A 17,511-nucleotide genomic window follows, 5' to 3' on the forward strand; every position below is an offset into this window, starting at 1 on the left:
GTGTGTGTGTGTGTGTGTGTGTGTGTGTGTGTGTGTGTGTGTGTGTGTGTGTGTGTGTGTGTGTGTGTGTGTGTGTGTGTGTGTGTGTGTGTGTGTGTGTGTGTGTGTGTGTGTGTGTGTGTGTGTGTGTGTGTGTGTGTGTGTGTGTGTGTGTGTGTGTGTGTGTGTGTGTGTGTGTGTGTGTGTGTGTGTGTGTGTGTGTGTGTGTGTGGTGTGTGTGTGTGTGTGGTGTGTGTGTGTGTGTGTGTGTGTGTGTGTGTGTGTGTGTGTGTGTGTGTGTGTGTGTGTGTGTGTGTGTGTGTGTGTGTGTGTGTGTGTGTGTGTGTGTGTGTGTGTGTGTGGTGAAAGCTGCAATGCAAATCTGTTTATTTCTATCCCTGTTGTTGCTGCTCTCTGGATACAGTGGCAGTCTTTGAAGTTGTTGAGAAATATCTTTGTAGAGAGATGTCTCATCAACTTCAATTTAAATATACCTTCATGTTCTGTCTGGATTAATTTCCTTTGTTGGTCTCTGAAGTGGGGGCCTCCAGCTGTCCCCATCTTAGCAGTGACGCCACCATCTAACTAAAAATAGGCGTTGTTGGTGAAATTGAGGCGAGGGCGGGTGTCACAGCAGAGCAGACAGCTACTGGTTAACGACCTGAGAAGGCCCCCACCTGTCACTCAAAGAGGCCACATCCCTGATAACACATAACTCTATGCCTGGATATAATTCAAATGGGTTTTATAACCCCCACCACCACCTACCTACAGTTATTGTGACAGGGAAAAGGGCTTAAGAGAACATGCTGTACACATGTGTATTTCTGCTATAAATATGGGGATTTCAACATGGAGGTTTTTGGGGATTGCTCCCTTTTGGTGGCAGCCTCAAGTGGCCAGTTGATGAACTGCAGTTTAAGGCACTTCATCATTAGCTCTACCCCTGCTTTGACCAGACACATCACATTCAAAAAGCCCTGCACTGGGCCCTGCAGCCTCTAGACACACTACAATGTTCCCTCACATTATCTTGCTCATTGATTTGCCCACACTAAAACTCTTGTGGTAAACTCCAAGAAGGTACAGAAATATCTTCTCATCAGGCAGAATGGCAGGCTCACTTAATATCTTCTGTCACAGTTGGGTTGCAAATGATGATCATTTTCATTAGAAATTGATTCATCATAAAGCTTAAAGATGTTCAAAAAAGCTGTCTTCAGATGTCTTTTTTTAACATTACAAGATTCCATTTCCATGATAAACCAGCAAAAGGAAACACCTTGAAATGTGAGAAGCTCTAAGTAAGAAAGGAATGTTTTCTTGAAAAAAGCAGATTTTCTGTCAATTGGCTAATTATAGAAGCTCACATTTACGGGAAAAAACTAAAAGCATATCCAGCTCGCTTTGATGTCAAGCCAGAGCTGGAAGATGAGTTGATTGGTCCATAGAATGAAAGAACATCTGCAGCTATTTGATAATAATCGCTTGCGTGATTATATGAACTTCTTTAAGTGAAATCTCCTGAGTTCTGGACTGTTAGACAAACAAGCAATTTAACAATGGGTTCTGAGAAATGTTGATGGTCTCGTTTCCCATTTGATTCACCAACAAAATAATGACCATATCAATGTGTGTGTTTGCTGTAGGGGCCTGAGACCTGGACGTCACCTGCAGGACGACGATTTTGTGCCTGAACTGGCTAACATCCATCCCAGAGAGAGACCTGACTGGGAGGAGACAATCAGTGCCATGGTGAGACACACACACACACTCCTCAAACACGGTCATTGTGATGTTCTCGTTTCTTTTTTGTGAGATGGAGATGGCCCGTGTTTTGAATAAATACAGTATAACCATCAATGTCCTGCTTTCATCGCTGCTGGTAACCTGAAGCTCTGAGTGTCATTGTGACATGTCAGATGCAGTCAGGGGGCGCCACCAGGGATGTTGGGCCCCATGAAAAGATATCACATTGGTTACTTACATTTTTTTCTTCTTAATGTTCTAAAATAGTCTGGGTCCCTGTCAGTCACGGGCCCTTAGAATCCTCCTAACTTTTCACCCCCACATTACGGTGCCCGTGGATGCAGTGAATACACCAGATGCCATAATTTGCTTATTTGCTACCCGCCACCATATTATCAGTCTGTTTCCAACCCAGTGGATTGATTTGTCTCTCTGCTACTGAAACTGAATCTCCTCTGTTCCTGAAACACGACCACACATTCGTTAGTAATGCAGAGAACAGTTGCCGTTCCAAAGCCCCCCCCCTTCCAAACCCTTTGCATAGATAGTCATCTTCCTGTCTGGGTACTCCTGTGTCATCTATTTATTTCAGTCCCTCCACACTGGATTTCATTCAGCAGACAGAATCATTCATTATTTCCTTCCCTCCCATCTTTGGTATGGGTTTCGCTTCTTGCATCAACAGCACAGTGAAAATGAGGCCGTCTCCATGGTAACATGCCGAGCCACCCGCGGTCGGCATGGTTGGCCCTATCGCAAGTGTTCACTTCGATCGGGCAACAGAGAGAAAGAGACACCACATTCTCACCAGCCTGATGAATATTGATCACAGAGGCGGGGCTTTAATACTGCATGTCTGCTATTCTTTGTTCAATATTTGATATGAGAGGGACTCGGGACCGGAGGATCATCCATTATGAATGTCTCCGGTGGTTCAGGGAGGGATGACAAGAGCGAAGAAACTTAGTGCAAGCTGTCGAACAAATAGTTTCCATTTAGTTGTAAAGCCTACATATTCGGGCCGTGGCCAATTATTGGTTTCATTATTGATTATATTGCCAATCATTTATTTTAAATTGATTGATGAATTGCTTCCTTCTCTATAATTTCTGAAATTAGAGAAAAATGGTTATCACAATTTCTATTTGTCATAAAATATCTTGTTATGTCTGACTGAGATATTCACTTTATTAGAACATCAAACCTAATAGATCAGGAATAGATCGACTTTATTGATCATCTGGAACCAGAGCTTTCTGGGTTTTGTTCTTCTGTCGATCGATGAATGTATATGAGAAGTTAATGTGACATCTTGGATAGAAGTGGCGTACACTTGCTTGTCCACATATGTATCTCTTGTATTTCCCAATTCCATACGTTCATTTTAATTTAATTCATATTAATATTGTTCAACGTCTGCTGTCAGAGAACTGAAATATTGCAAACTGAAGATATCAACTGAATAAGATCAGTTTGAAGCAAAGTTCAGTCCCCAGGCTCTGTAAATGAAGGGTGCTCTGATCCATCGACTACTGATCAGTTTCGCTGATTTCTCCCTAAATACTTTCATGAGTGGTCCCTAGAAAAGGCTGATCAGAAGCGCACATTAGATTACGCATCAATTCTTGAATGAAAACATTTTCTATAATCCTCAGCCTGATTTCTCCCCCGCTCTTTCATTTGCTCTGAGAGTGACACAACTTGTGGAGATCTGTGGCTAAATTACATTTCTTTCTTCATTACTTATTCTATTAAATTGTTAGAAATAAAATCTGGAAATAACAACCAGATTAGCAAAGCAGCGTCTAAGAATTTTGAGTTTGCATCTTGAGTCCAGCTCCTTAAGCACAGGACTCTGTGTTGACATCAATGATGCTTGTTGCTCTACATGTGTCCTATCATGCAAAATGCACTTTTTTGATGTCTTTCATACATAAATATGTGTCCCGGTGTGTCAGGGAACTCACAAAGTGTCAGAAAATAAAACCCTCTCTCTTTTCCTCCGTACCCAAATCTCTAAAAACGGGGGTACAACGGAGCTGATCCAGAGTTCGATATGACGTAATATCGGAAATGTGTGCTGGCTTTACGCCCACGGCCCTATCAGAAACGGCCCTATCAGAAACGTCGCTATGCGACGTGTTTTGGACGTAATATGGTCTTTGTTTACATTGGCAAGCATCGCTAACAGTCAGAGCTAACCTGTACTGGAGAGAGTATGTGTAAAAAAGCAGGAAATAAAAAAAGGAACTCACCTTGTAGTAAACTTCAAGTGGTTTGGAACATAATATGGCGTTTAATCACGGCAGCATTTAGCTGAGTATCTGCAGGCAGAGAGGAGACCTCACTGCTTGCCTTGTCGTGCTCAAATGGGGGCGGGGCCATCAGCTACAGACCCAGAATCAGCACTTCTCTAACAGGGCTGAAACAGGCATATGAGGGATGTTTAAAATGCACGATCTGTTTTGTATTTTGAGCAAAACACATCATAGACATGTTTTTTATATATTTGTATATATCTGAGACCCATAATATATGCTTACAAATAGCATGATAGGAGACCTTTAATGTTGAGGCTGATGTTTAAAGATGACAGTCTCCTAGCAGATTAACAATTGTTTTTGTCGCAGCTGTTTACATTGCTCTTGACACACACAAAAAATGCACCACAAGAATGCACCCATTTCATATTGTAAATGGACTGAAATTGCATTTAAATGTACAACCCTGTGTTGCAGAATGACATGAAATGAAAATTGTAATCGGAGCAAGCTCATTGTTAATGTTTTGTTGACAGCTGCATTTAACTGAATGAAACAAACTGTTTATTTAAAAGAGCTTTTAATATGCTGTAAAATAACATTGGGATAGCTTTGGCTGCAGAACCCTGTCATCATAAATGAATACTTAAATAGCTTTAACAATGTAACCCCTGGCCTACAGTAAGCAGCCTGGTGCTGTGTCAACAAACGTGCACTGCTTTGTCATCAATTCAATATCATACAACTTTGTTATTCAATTCACCACTCATTTCCTGGCTCCTCTGATTCAACTTTACCACTTCACTGTCTCATATGTTTAGGTCATCAAACAGTTGAAGACATCTCATCTTACAGTGAGCAATCCGAGCTGTTTACAACCAACAGAACAGGATCTACTGCTATGTGACTGCCTCTGCTGTTCAAACAGACAGTGCACAGATGTATTTGTATGCAGCAGCACTGACGTTTGTGTGTTTTTTTTTTTTAGGCGAGGAGCGCAGAGATCCCTGAGCTGAGGACGGATCCCCTCATGCGCTCCTGCAGCAGCAGCACGGCCAGCATGAAGGTCAAGAATGTCAAGAAGTGAGTGAAGTACTTTATGGAAACCGTAAACGCTATGAGATGGTCAGATCAATAAAGTTTGAAAAATAGTTACTCTATTTCTAATATATACTATTTTTGACTATAAGCTCTGGCGTGCTTGTGCTTTATATTCCATGTGTTTATAATGAATAGGGCTGAACAGTTTGAAATAAATAACCAATTACAACTATTTGTGAAATTATTCACATTTTGGCGATTACATTTTTTTAAAGCTTAATTCTCATCATGACATTATCTGAGAAATGATTTAAAATAGTTATGGTGTGTTTTCTTTAAGAGGATTTTAACCAAATAAATATGTTTTGTTGAGTCTCAATAAAAATGGTATTTTAACACATATTCACAAAAATGGTGCTTCTTGCTATTTGAATATTGCACTAGTCAATATTGCCATTTAGATAAAATGTGAATGAATTGTGTAGCCCTACTAATCAAAATCATTTTAATACATTTAATGTATTACAAAAGGAAGGCGAGAAAACACACATTCACACACCTGCCTCTCTCCTCCTCTCTTTGTATCGACTTCTTCCTCCCTGAGTCTATTTCTGTGTCTTCCTCCTCCACTCTGTTCCTTGTTGTAGTCATACGCACTCTGAGGTGTTCTCATGAGCAGGGGATGAACTTCCAATAACCTGTGTACTGTTGTGTTTTCAGACTTTGTTTCACCAAGGGCCACTTCCCCAAACTGGCAGAGTGCGCTCACTTCCACTATGAAAATGTAGACTTCGGCACAATTCAGGTAAATAACTTTTCTCACTTCATTTCTTTGTGGGGACGTATTTCCTAAATTAGGTCACCACATTATTTAAAGTGTACTCGCATACATCCAGAATGGAAGCAAGGGCTAGGCTGATTGCTTTTAAGATTCCAATGGAACTGGCTGTATGAAGCGTGTAGACAAAGCTTTGAACAGTGCTTTTTTCCAAAGACTTGGGGTGTCTCTAGTTATTCTCCTGCAGTGTTGGAAAGATCCTTTTCACAAAGAAAGAAGTATGACTCGTCTCTTCTAATTGACGTCAGGAAATTCCTCCTTTTTAGCTGTTGCTGTCACGGAGATGGTTGATGATTCTGCATTCGTTTGATATCTTCCTCCACAGCACGACCTCATTCCTTCCTGCTTCACACACCTCAGCTGACTGAGGCTGTGGCTGACTGTAACTTGTAGGTGTGACAGCTACTTGCCTGCAAATCAAACAAGTAGCTGATGTAGGCTCTTTGGATTATTATTCATATTGTTCAAATGTCATCAAAATACCTGCCGTCGGCTCACAAGTATAGAACTGTGAACTTTCACACATTTCATCCTGGCAGCAGCACTTTGGTGCAACTTTCTCTCACATCCTTTTGCCATTATAGAGCTTTTCATTTCCATTCCCTTAACTATGTTTGATATCTCCAAATATGTGTTCCCAAGCATTGAAATACCGTTATCAGCTGAACTTGGAAAAAAGCAATTTGAACGTCTTTAAGTTGATAAAATGTTATATTGTAGATTCAATGAAATGGACACTACCATTTGTACATGTTAAGTTGAGTTTACTCATCAAAAGGGGTGTGGAAATCTTTTTATTTTGTCTTCTGTGGCTCTGGGAGGAGCTCTGGAAACCGAACAGAGTCTGAATCACAGCCTGAAGCTATGTGATATAAAGGAAGTGGGTGAATTGTATTATGGGAAATAACGGATGTTGGAGTACTTTACAAATTGTACTAAATAGACTTTAGATAGATTTGTTCTGTTGATTACACTGTAAAGGATGTGGAGATGGCTAACTGGTTTTAAATGAACTTTTGTTGTAGCAGAACTATAGCATTTCCTCATGAAGATTGCACCTTTCTCACATAGACAATGCTGTCATTGTGTTAAGAAACCAGTAGAGGTCAGCAGTCAGCTTAATGTGTTCCACATAGCTGTTGGAAGGGCAGAGCATTTCATGAAAACCTTACCACTACAGTATGAGCTTCCCCTGCAGCTTGTTTGTCTATATAACAGCAAAGGTTGCACCACAGAAACCATCTATCCTTTCCCTGCATGCATTAAGGAAACAGTTGAGTGTCTGCAGTCAGTAGATTCTCCTTGAGTAATGCCAGCTGTGCTCAAACTGCCACGGAGCAGACTGTATTACCCTTTGTGCTCGTCTTTTTGCTTTCAAGTAGCCCCGTCTTTCTGTTTTGCTGCTCTTTTGTTTTACTATTCAGCACGACTCCTGCCTCTTCTCTCGAGTCGATAGAGCTCCGAGTGAAAATGAACATCTTAGTTGTTGTTGTTGAGCGATTCAATATTCTGTGTTTGTTCCTGCTGTCAATCCGTGCATCTTGTCTCCGCCCAGCATGTTTGTCTGTTTAATGAAGTGGTCTTAAATGTATTAGGCCCAAGTCATTCTGACATGCTATAAATAAATACTATAAATGATGACATTGATGCTTAGTTGAAATACGATATGTAGTACTGCCAACTGTAGGTTCACCTGGTAAAGCTTAGGATGTTGTTTGTGTTAAATGTCCACCAGTAGTTCTGCATTCTACATGGAGCCTTACAGACTGAGTGCAGGGTACTGAACTGAGGCAGGGTTAGTCCTTCTGCTGGAAGACATATTCTTTCGTTTCCATAATAAAAAAAACTTTCCACAGGAGAATTTGAGTCAGGCAAAGTTTTGTTGTGGAAACATTAGGATCTCACAGTCGCAGAAGGCCAAAGGGGGGAGCCTGCATTCAGAGCTGTGGCAGTATTTTCTTCTGATTCAGTTTTTTCCGTATTATTCGCAAGTGTTGCACATTTTCTGAATTTCTGGTAAGAAAGAGGTTAATGTGTCGGATTCTAACATTGTTTTGCGTTTCCTTAGCGCTGATCTACTATGGGAACTCACTATGAATTAGTTAGAACAACTTGCATCACACAAACAGTGTATCATATGTGTCCGGGGGTGTGAGTACTACACAGTATAATGCAGGGTCCCTTAAAGGAAACAGAGTAAGGCAGTACTGCATGTTATTGGGCTGTATGCCTCTGTAAGTTCAGATTCAGAACTCTAGAAAGTGTGGCGGGTGGTCAGTTGGCTGGTTTCAAGGTCAATCAATCAATCAATGTTTATTTATGTAGCCCAATATCACAAATGTTACATTTGTCTCAGTGGACTTCACAGTTTGTACAGAATATCAGTATGACAATACGACACCCTCTGTCCTTAGACCCTCACATCGTACAAGGAAAAACTTCCGGAGAAAACCCACAGTTTAAAGGGAAAAATGGGAGAAACCTCAGGGAGAGCAACAGAGGAGGGATCCCTCTCCCAGGACGGACAGACGTGCAATAGATGCCGTGTGTAAATTGAAAAGATAATACATTTGCAACATAATAGGAAGATGAATCCACGAGGATATCCATCCAGGACCTATGATCCAGAACCACAGCCACGACTGAAGATCCAGGACACAGGACCGCAGGATCATCCATGACTCCGGATCCCGGCGTATATAGACACCAAAAAGAAAGACATTTGGGGAAGCTGGGTTAATCGGAACATGAGAGTACACAGGTATGGACAGAGAGAAGGAAGAAGTAAGATGTCCCCCGACAAACTAAGCCTATATCAGCAAAACTAGGGGCTGAATCTAATCAGCCCTAACTATAAGCTTTATCAAAAAGGAAGGTCTTAAGCGCACTCTTAAAAACGGATAGGGTGTCTGCCGCCCGAACACAAACTGGAAGCTGATTCCACAAATGTGAAGCTTGATAAGAAAAGGCTCTGGCTCCCATTGTACTTTTAGAGACTCTAGGAACAACCAACAACCCTGCATTCTTGGAACGCAATGCCCTAGTAGGACAGTAGGGTATAATGAGTTCTTTAAGGTAAGATGGCGTCTGCCCATTAAGGGCTTTGTAGGCGAGAAGAAGAATTTTAAATTATATCCTGTGTTCTATAGGGAGCCAGTGTAAGGCAGCCAGAACAGGAGTAATGTGGTCCCTTTTCCCAACTGTGGTTAGTACACGAGCTGCAGGTCAAGGTCACTGTGACCTCACAAAACACCTTTTTGGCTAGTAAACTAGAGTACTACTAACAAGCACCTCTCTGCACAGTACTGTTGCAATAAGCTGTTGTGTTTCTTTTGGCTTGTCAAACGTCTGTGGACTACATGTTTTATTATTGTTTCTTCAATAACTAGATCATGGATGGAACAGCTGTGCAAAACACTATCACTGTTTAGTAGACTGTAGAAAATACAATGATGTCATTTTGAATATAGTACTATAATAGTCCTTAGTGAACTTGTTGACCCCGTCCACATGCTGTTTACATTGAGTTGCAGACGCACTGTTTGTTCTCAAACAGACATTCGTCTCCATTAACAACCATGTGTTTCTGATAAAGAAGACACTCTTGAAATGTTGCCTACTTTTCCTTTGAATAGATTATTTAGTATTAAGACAACTGAATCACTTCTGACACTTCACTCTCCATAGCCTCTTCCACTGTGTGAGCCCTGCATGCTACAGTGTGCAGCCAGACACCAGGAAAACAACTTTATTGAATTGCGCACACCTCTCCCCCTGTGTCACTCGCTCCTGCTCTTCCATATGGTTTATCTACTTCCTAGCATTTTGTCTGATCTTGTCGCACATACACCACACGGAGGCTCCAGCTCTTACACATTTACTATTAATGGAGAGTTTAAAACCACACAAGTTGATGCTGTCTAAATACTATGGCTCCGTTTTCAACTACTTTTTAGTGTACAGTGATGTCAGACATGGTAAACGGGGAACCTCACTTAAAGACGTGCCTTCCTTATAGTTTCTTTACTGTGGTGTTTCACTGTGTGTTGGTCTGCAGGATGTGGAAAGTGTGTCTGTCCTTACCTTTAAAGTCAGTTTAACACCTGAACTGTGAGACAGAAATTATCACCAAACAGTATTTATATGTAAACATTTGCAAGCGAGGATTTTTTTTTTTAAACAAGATATGTCAGCCAAATTAACTTAACAACTTTTAAATAATCATAAAGTCATTCTTATGAATACATATCTTTAGAGATGCATCCTTTAAGTTGTATAAGTCATGCTACTTGACAAATAAAGTATCAAATCATTCAATTGACAGTCTTTGGACTATGTACTGTTTGTCAGACAACATAAGAAACCAAAAGACTTTAACTTCGACCAGAATAAATAGTTTTCTTATACTTTTACCTTTTTGTACATTAAACAATGTATCATGAATATATTTAGATTTTAGTTTTGCTTCCACTATGTTCAGGACCAAACAACCATACTGTAATAAATCCATCTGCTGTTCTTAAACTGATCATGAAGGGATCTTATACTGATCTATAAATGACATCCATTCATGTTTTTTATAACATGCAGTCTATTATTACCACGAACGCTAATGTCCGTTATGTCATTGCTTGTTAGTTTGTAAAAGATCTGTGCAAACAGGAATTGGACCAGAACTAAAATGCAAACAATGTATCATTATTTTCATTGATCTTGACCAACTTGACTAGTTGCTCCTGATGTCATGAGCAACTGTGTGTGAATGTCAGCTGGAGCAGTTGGCACCTTGTATGGCAGTCTGCCTCTGTATGATTGTGTGTGTGAATGCAGGATTTGTATATGTAAAGTGCTTTGAGGAGTCGTAAAGACTGGACAAAGCGCTATATAGAAATGAAGACCATTTACATGTGTTAGTTGCAGCCCTACTTTCCATAGATAAGCTACTGACTCAACCAGCAGAGCATTTCGAGTGTATCATAAAGCTGGGTGCCACCGTCTTTCATTATCCTGCCTACATATTCAGGGTTTACTAAGGTCACAGCCTGCCCTTTGACCCAGAAGCACTATGGCTGTGTGTAGGAAATACAATGCACCAAATAAATCAATACACATTTCACAACCATACACACTGTAATACACACATTTCACAGATGAATGATTAAATAGAGTAACCTGAGACATTTTGGATGTGTGTATGAGAAACACCAAGCCAGAGAAGAGTGGGGAATCCAGCATCCAACAACAATCACAGCAATCAATCTGTCCCTAACAGCTGTCATCTGGACAACAGTGCATGAGTTCACAAAGGCTGTGGTGTTAGTGTGCGGGAGAATGAGAGCAGTATGTTTGAGGACGCTCATGCATGTGATAAAGATTGACGTCTCTCTCAGCCTTCTTCTGGCCAGCCCCCTGTGCTGCTATACTGCTGATCTGTGTTTCAGCTGTGTCACCTTCACACTCAGACGGGACACACACCGTCTGGGGGGGACGCTGCTCCACGTTGTGTCCGTGCCGTTACCCTTCTACTCTTCCATCCACCCGTCCCTCAGTCACTTCCCTGTCTGCATCCAGCTAGCTGTGACACAATATGTTCCCACTGCCCACTCACCCCCTTCACTCACAAAGGAGCAGGAGGGATGCATAGAGCTGAATTCCCTCCCCCAGTGGGACCCTATCCATCAACTGCAGCACTACACTGAGACACCACTGGGCAGCACACACCAGGCAGGCGGCTCTTTAAAGGCACAGGGTTCACTACAAGCAGGATTTAGACTGTATTCCTGACAGTTTTCAACGCCAGAATAGTTTTAGCAGTAAAATGATTCACATATGTTAGTGTGGACCCAACAAACTCCAAGCCATTGCCCTCTGTCACATGTTCATTAAGCAGACCTCTTTCCACTCGCTGTGAGCAGAGGATGATGTAACGCTTGGACTCATTCTGCCCTTGTTAGTGGAAACAAAAGACCAGCCAGCACACACACGAACACACACACACACACACACACACACACACACACACGCACCCTTTCTCTTTCTCTGTTTCTCTATTTCTCTAATGGTTTGTATTGTGAGGTAACCGAGGTTGCATATTAGTTTTGAACAAAAAAGCAGGTGCATTGATTGATTGGAATAGTTTTTAGAGGCCTATCAAAGTAAAAAATCTCCAGAATAAAAAGATAAAAAACCAATTCAATCAAAGTGAATGTTCATAGATGGAAAAAACCTTGATCAGATATCTCTAGCTAGACCCGCCCAATTCAAACAATTGAGAAAAGGGAGGACGAAAACACAATTTAAATTAAACTTCAAACTTGTGGCAGAAAATAGTGTGTTTAAGTAGATCAAACACAAAAGTCATCATTCATTTTTGCCCACCTCTCCTTTTAAGACATCACTTCATGTGCAAAAGAGGATTTTTACAGGGAAAGCCCTAGCTAGCACCACTTTTATATACATTTGAAAACTGTTTATCAAAACTGTAGTGAACACAGATGTATATATTGTAGATCTCCTAATGAACAAGCATTCACAGCATTACCAACATATATACTTTCTCTTGTTAAGGCATTTGAAGCTCCAATGGACTGATTTATTTCCTCCTCTACCTTCACACTCCACAACTCGTCCTCTCCTCTCGTACCTGACCCAGGGGCCTCCACCGGGGGAATGCCTGGGAAATGGAAGCATTTTATCTGCTGAGCTAGCTGCTGGTGCAACTTCTTCACTCAAGGAGACTGAAAGCATGTACGGAACGTCTTACCCTTTTCTGGCCTCCTATAAATGGGGTTGGGGTAGAAGAGACAAAATTGCAATATGTTCTTGTCATTGAGATGTTTTGGGCGTTTTCTGCATTCCGCTCGTTCTGTAAAGCTGGAATGTTGAGGTACCTTGAATTCCATTTCCATGAAGTCCATACGCCTATGCACTCTACAGTAGATTACATTTGTCATAATGACATTTCTTTGTAACCTACCACATGATGTCATCTCCATAATGCAACCTCTCTCTGTGAGTAAATATATTGCATTACGCAGCGTCCACACGGCGGCGTGCGTTGAAGCTTGCCGGTGAGCTTGTCCGAAACTCGACCAACAACCAATCACATGAATCTCCCACCCCGAACACACAAGCACGCGGTTTGATTGGCTAGAGCTTGTACTGGCATATGATTTGATTGGCTGATGCTTCCACCGAAGCTTCAAAAGTTGAACATTGCTCAACTTTTGAAACGAGCAACGCGAGCAAAGCGAAGCAATGCTCCCACAATGCAGTTCGGCAAAGCGTGACGTCACCCCATTCAAAGTGAATGGGCAGAAGCGTTGAAGCTTCAACGCACGCCGCCGTGTGGACGGGCCGTTATTCAGTCCCTAGATGTATTTGTATAGCTTTTATAAGAATATTACATTATAAGATTTTAGACTTGGATGTAGCTTTACATGTCCTCCTTTTTAGATTGAAAGTACTGCACACAGGCAGCCCTGCACTCATAACTCCTATTCTACAGTCCTACAGAAATACCACTGATCTATTATCCGTTTTGAGATGATGTGTTTCAACAGCTATTGGACAGATTGCCATCATATTTGGCTCAGAAGCTCATGTTCCCTTCAAAATAATGTATAATCCCTTTGGTGATCCCCAGACTTTTCATCATCAGATCAAAGCTTGAATTTGTCCAACACTTTGGCTTGTGCCCAAATACCTGCAAAGTAATGACATTCAGCATCAAGTGTACTTTGTGTGCTGCTTAAGGAGATGCTACTTTGCTAAATGAACACAAAATACACCAAACTGACCATGACAGTGAACATGATAAATGAGAATACATAATAGTGTACAGTACATGCTCTCATCAACATGTTAGCAGTGTGTCTAATGTAAAAGTTCTTTTTTTGTTTGACTGCTCATCAGACAACTTATCTTTGGCTTCTAATAGCTGCCATTTGTAATGCAATCAATTCCAGAGTTACCGTTGCACTCCTCAGTGCTGTTAAAAAAACAACAGCTAATTATCTTTCCTGGTGCATTTTTGTATTTAACTACAAAACAATTATATTATTTGATTAGGAGTATTGCATCTTGCATTCAAGGCTTAGACTTCAGTTGTGTTGACTTTTCCTGGAAAGTGCTGGACCTCCCCTCATGTGATCTGTGATAAATCAGTGCACTGAATGAACTGGGTCATCATTGGATTATGATTTGAAATGCATCAAGCAGACTCGTAGTAGAGAGTGATTTGATGCTCCGCTCCCACAGATTTACGGCTCGCTGATTTTCTTTTTTTTCAGGAACACTGGTACTATTTTATCTCAGTCGGGACTTTTATCAATTGGCAGTCTACTGATGTAAATGTTGGGTAGCAGGTGTGGACTGAGACAAATCATTCAAGTTTGATCATACTAGTCTGTTCAGGAATGAAGGTTGCAGCGATTAAAGTAAGTACATTAGTTTACTCCTAAGGTCTTTTTCTTTCCCCAGCAGCACAGGGAGGGTTGCCGCTTTGTACCGTGTGTATGTTTGTCTCTTGGCTCCAACATGTCCTCCTCAGTGGGGTTGGCTCATTTGCTTGGGTTTCTGTTCTCTCTTTTGAATCATCTCGTGTGAATGTCATAAATGAAGTCATCTTGGCTGATACAACCTAAACTTTCCTTCCCTCTTTGAGTTGGAGCTATTTGGTCGCACAACTTGCAACCCAAGAGCTGGTCATTAAGCATAGGGTAGGCTTCAGTTATATTTTTGGTGACTTTATTTCTGCTTTGCAATTGTGGTAGACTGCGAGCTAGCACACTCCCTGGTTATTTGTGTTGTGAAGTTTTCGTTTAGTCGCCTGGGATCGAATAGCAAAGCATCAGTTATTGATATATTTAACTGAATGTGCTTCAAGCTGTAATGCCTGACACTCATGTTCACTTGCAACGACTGCAGATGTCCTCACTTGAGCACTCTGTAAATTGCCACTATGCAAAAGTAAAGCAGCACTTCACATGTGGAAGAAGAGAAAACCGCTCTCCCCCAAGTGCTACCGCCTCCCCTTTTTTTCTGTTACCTCCTGCCCTCTCCTCTGCTTTTCTTTGCTCCCTCCATCCCTGCTCTTTGTCCTGGGAACGTACCAACCAGAGAGGGGGGAGAGGAGGAGAAAAAGGGGGAGGGGTGAGCAGCATGTCAGGCAGAGGAGAGGAGGGGAAAGGAGAGAATAGCATGCGGCGGAGGGTCACAGAAAGCAGACCGTGAGATCGCAGAAGGACAGGACTGATTTTGTATTTATTTTTCTGGATTTTTCCATTTCTTCTGTTGTAGCCTGCTGCTGCTTATATCATTGGGTGTTACAGTTCTGCTGGCCATCAAAGAAAGAAAGGCAACAAGAGAAAGAAGGTGAGGAAATCAGGATGGAGAATCACAATAGTGGGATGGGGCAAAATGGAGGAGATGAAAGTGGTCCCGTTGAGGATTCCTAATAACCGCCTCCTCATCCAACACCATGCTGCTACTAATAGTGTTACCTCCCACCCTCTGTCTCTGCAGCCCACACTGAGAGAGCTTACTCTGCATGTGAAAGAAAGTGCAGAGGGGGCATTTGGGTCCTGCTGAGGGGAACTTTGTCCCAGGCTGGTGAAACAGGACTATGCAAGAAGGGATGTACATTCTTATGCACACTTGTACAAATAGAGACTGGGGTCAGGTGCTGGAGTGTCAAAGAGAAGCGTACAGCTCTAAAGAAGGAAAGTGTAGGAACTAAAACAAGGAATGAAACCCAGACTTAAAGTGCTGTGAGTACAACGTGTCTTTCTGTGTCTTTGGCTGCCGTTTGGTTCTGTTGCTGCACTTATCGGAGCAATGCTTCCCCCCTGTCCTTGTGTGCCTGCAGGACTCATCAACATTGCTTGTGTGCAAAAGATGGATGTTGGATTTTCCTCTGCAGAAAGCTTTTTTTTCAGCAGTACATTGCAACTCCTCTGGCTCTCTTTAAAAATGACCATCTTGGAACCAAGATTTGTGTTGCTTTATGGAATGTTATGCGCCTGCTCCTCTGCTGTACACAGGAAGAACAGGCCACCCATGGATGTGTATTCTTCTCTAATATGACCATAAACAACTTGAGGCCAGGAAAAAAGTTATCATTTCAAATGCTAGTAACTTGTCTAGTTGTCATCCTCCTTGGGGTAGTTGTATTGCCTTTTTCTTTGTTACTAAAATGTAGAGCTTTAAATTGAACCAAGTACACCCAATTTATTATGACATATTAGGTATTATATTTTGTGATAGACAACCTATTCTCAATTAAGTTTGAGGGTGTGCATAGTTATGCCTGGACTGACAAAAGTTAAGGAAGTGAGACTGATGACTAGATGAAATGTTGTTACTTTTGTCATTAGTCTTTTCGCAGTGAAGGTGACGTAGAGGCTGCTCTGTCAGGCACAGTAGGGCAAAATGATGATGTCAGCATGACCTCATGTTAACAAAGATCATTCAAACGGCCAGATGTTATATCGGGTGTTAGTATCATAACATTTTCAAATTAGAAAAGTTCCCATCGCAGCCAGATGTGTCTGCAATAACCCACCCCCTGTCTAGACTGCGAGTGTATCGGATATATTTTTCTCGCGCACATACTCTCTCATTTCGATCCATGCAGCTGTCTGCGGCGGCTTCCTGCAGGTCGGCTGAAGCCTCATGAGGAGGACAACAACCTGAAGCATTTATATTTACGATTGAAGTTGTGTAAATGCAAGGTTGATGCCCAATAAAGAGGCACTGAATAAATATACTTATCCACATTTTGCATCCTACACGGAGTGTTCTGGCACATCGGTCCCACTGAACAGCGCGTTCTTTTATATGCACATTTAATCATATGTGTATGTGTTTGAAAAGAAACACAGCCACACAGTAAAGGGCAGTGGTGTTCAGGGAAGGCAGTCTTTCAATCAAGTCATCTTTTATGGGAACAAAAGGACTTCCATGGACTTTCCTCCTCACTCTGGAACCATGAAATTGCTCAGACATTCTGTTTAGTGGACTTTAGGAGCACACAAATACCTTTTTGCTTTTCTGACAGCACGACAGTTTTCTTTAGAATACAATTGAACAAGCAGTTGTGAGCAGTTGGGAAATTGGAACAAAAAAGTTGCTAAGATGTACAAAACATACACAAACTTAAGGAGCACTGAAACAAAGTGACGCGTTCAGAGTTTCAGTTGTTTTGAAAATAGAACCTTTTTTATACAAACCCCACAACCTGGAACGTATGTGTTCTGTGTTTGCAACATGCCTAGCAGGTGCTATGCTACATCATACTGTATCTTCATTATGTCTTCATCTGGTGTTGTAAGCTAAGTAGATACAACTCTGCCTGAGAAGTTCTACTCATTAAACCGAGGGGGGGCTCTGGGGAGAAAAAGAGCACCACATGATATAAAGCTTAAATCTTATTTTGCACAAAGAAGCGTTGACATGTTGACTCGAGGGCTAAGGAGCCTTCCATGGAGAGTCTGATTGGTGGACGATCACTCTACCTCCTTAGCCAAGGCTGATGCATGCATATTGTTATACATATGGACACAAGAAATGCATTTCATATACTGATCGACCACCTGGAGATTTCTAGAACCTGAACAGAACCTGTAGGGGATACTTCTAGGA

General features: G+C 41.6%; 1 protein-coding gene across 1 annotated transcript in view; it reads left to right on the plus strand.

Moving 5' to 3' along the window:
* The window catches only part of arhgap32b (Rho GTPase activating protein 32b), a 100,575-nt gene that overhangs the window by 43,536 nt on the left and 39,528 nt on the right, over window positions 1-17,511 (plus strand). Inside the window, 3 exon segments of the mRNA XM_034226604.1 lie at window positions 1,629-1,734; window positions 4,978-5,072; window positions 5,751-5,835. Of these exon segments, the coding sequence (XP_034082495.1) occupies window positions 1,629-1,734; window positions 4,978-5,072; window positions 5,751-5,835 (286 nt within the window).

Source organism: Gymnodraco acuticeps, unplaced genomic scaffold (assembly GCF_902827175.1).
Source record: "Gymnodraco acuticeps unplaced genomic scaffold, fGymAcu1.1, whole genome shotgun sequence".
NCBI classification, from domain to species: domain Eukaryota; kingdom Metazoa; phylum Chordata; class Actinopteri; order Perciformes; family Bathydraconidae; genus Gymnodraco; species Gymnodraco acuticeps.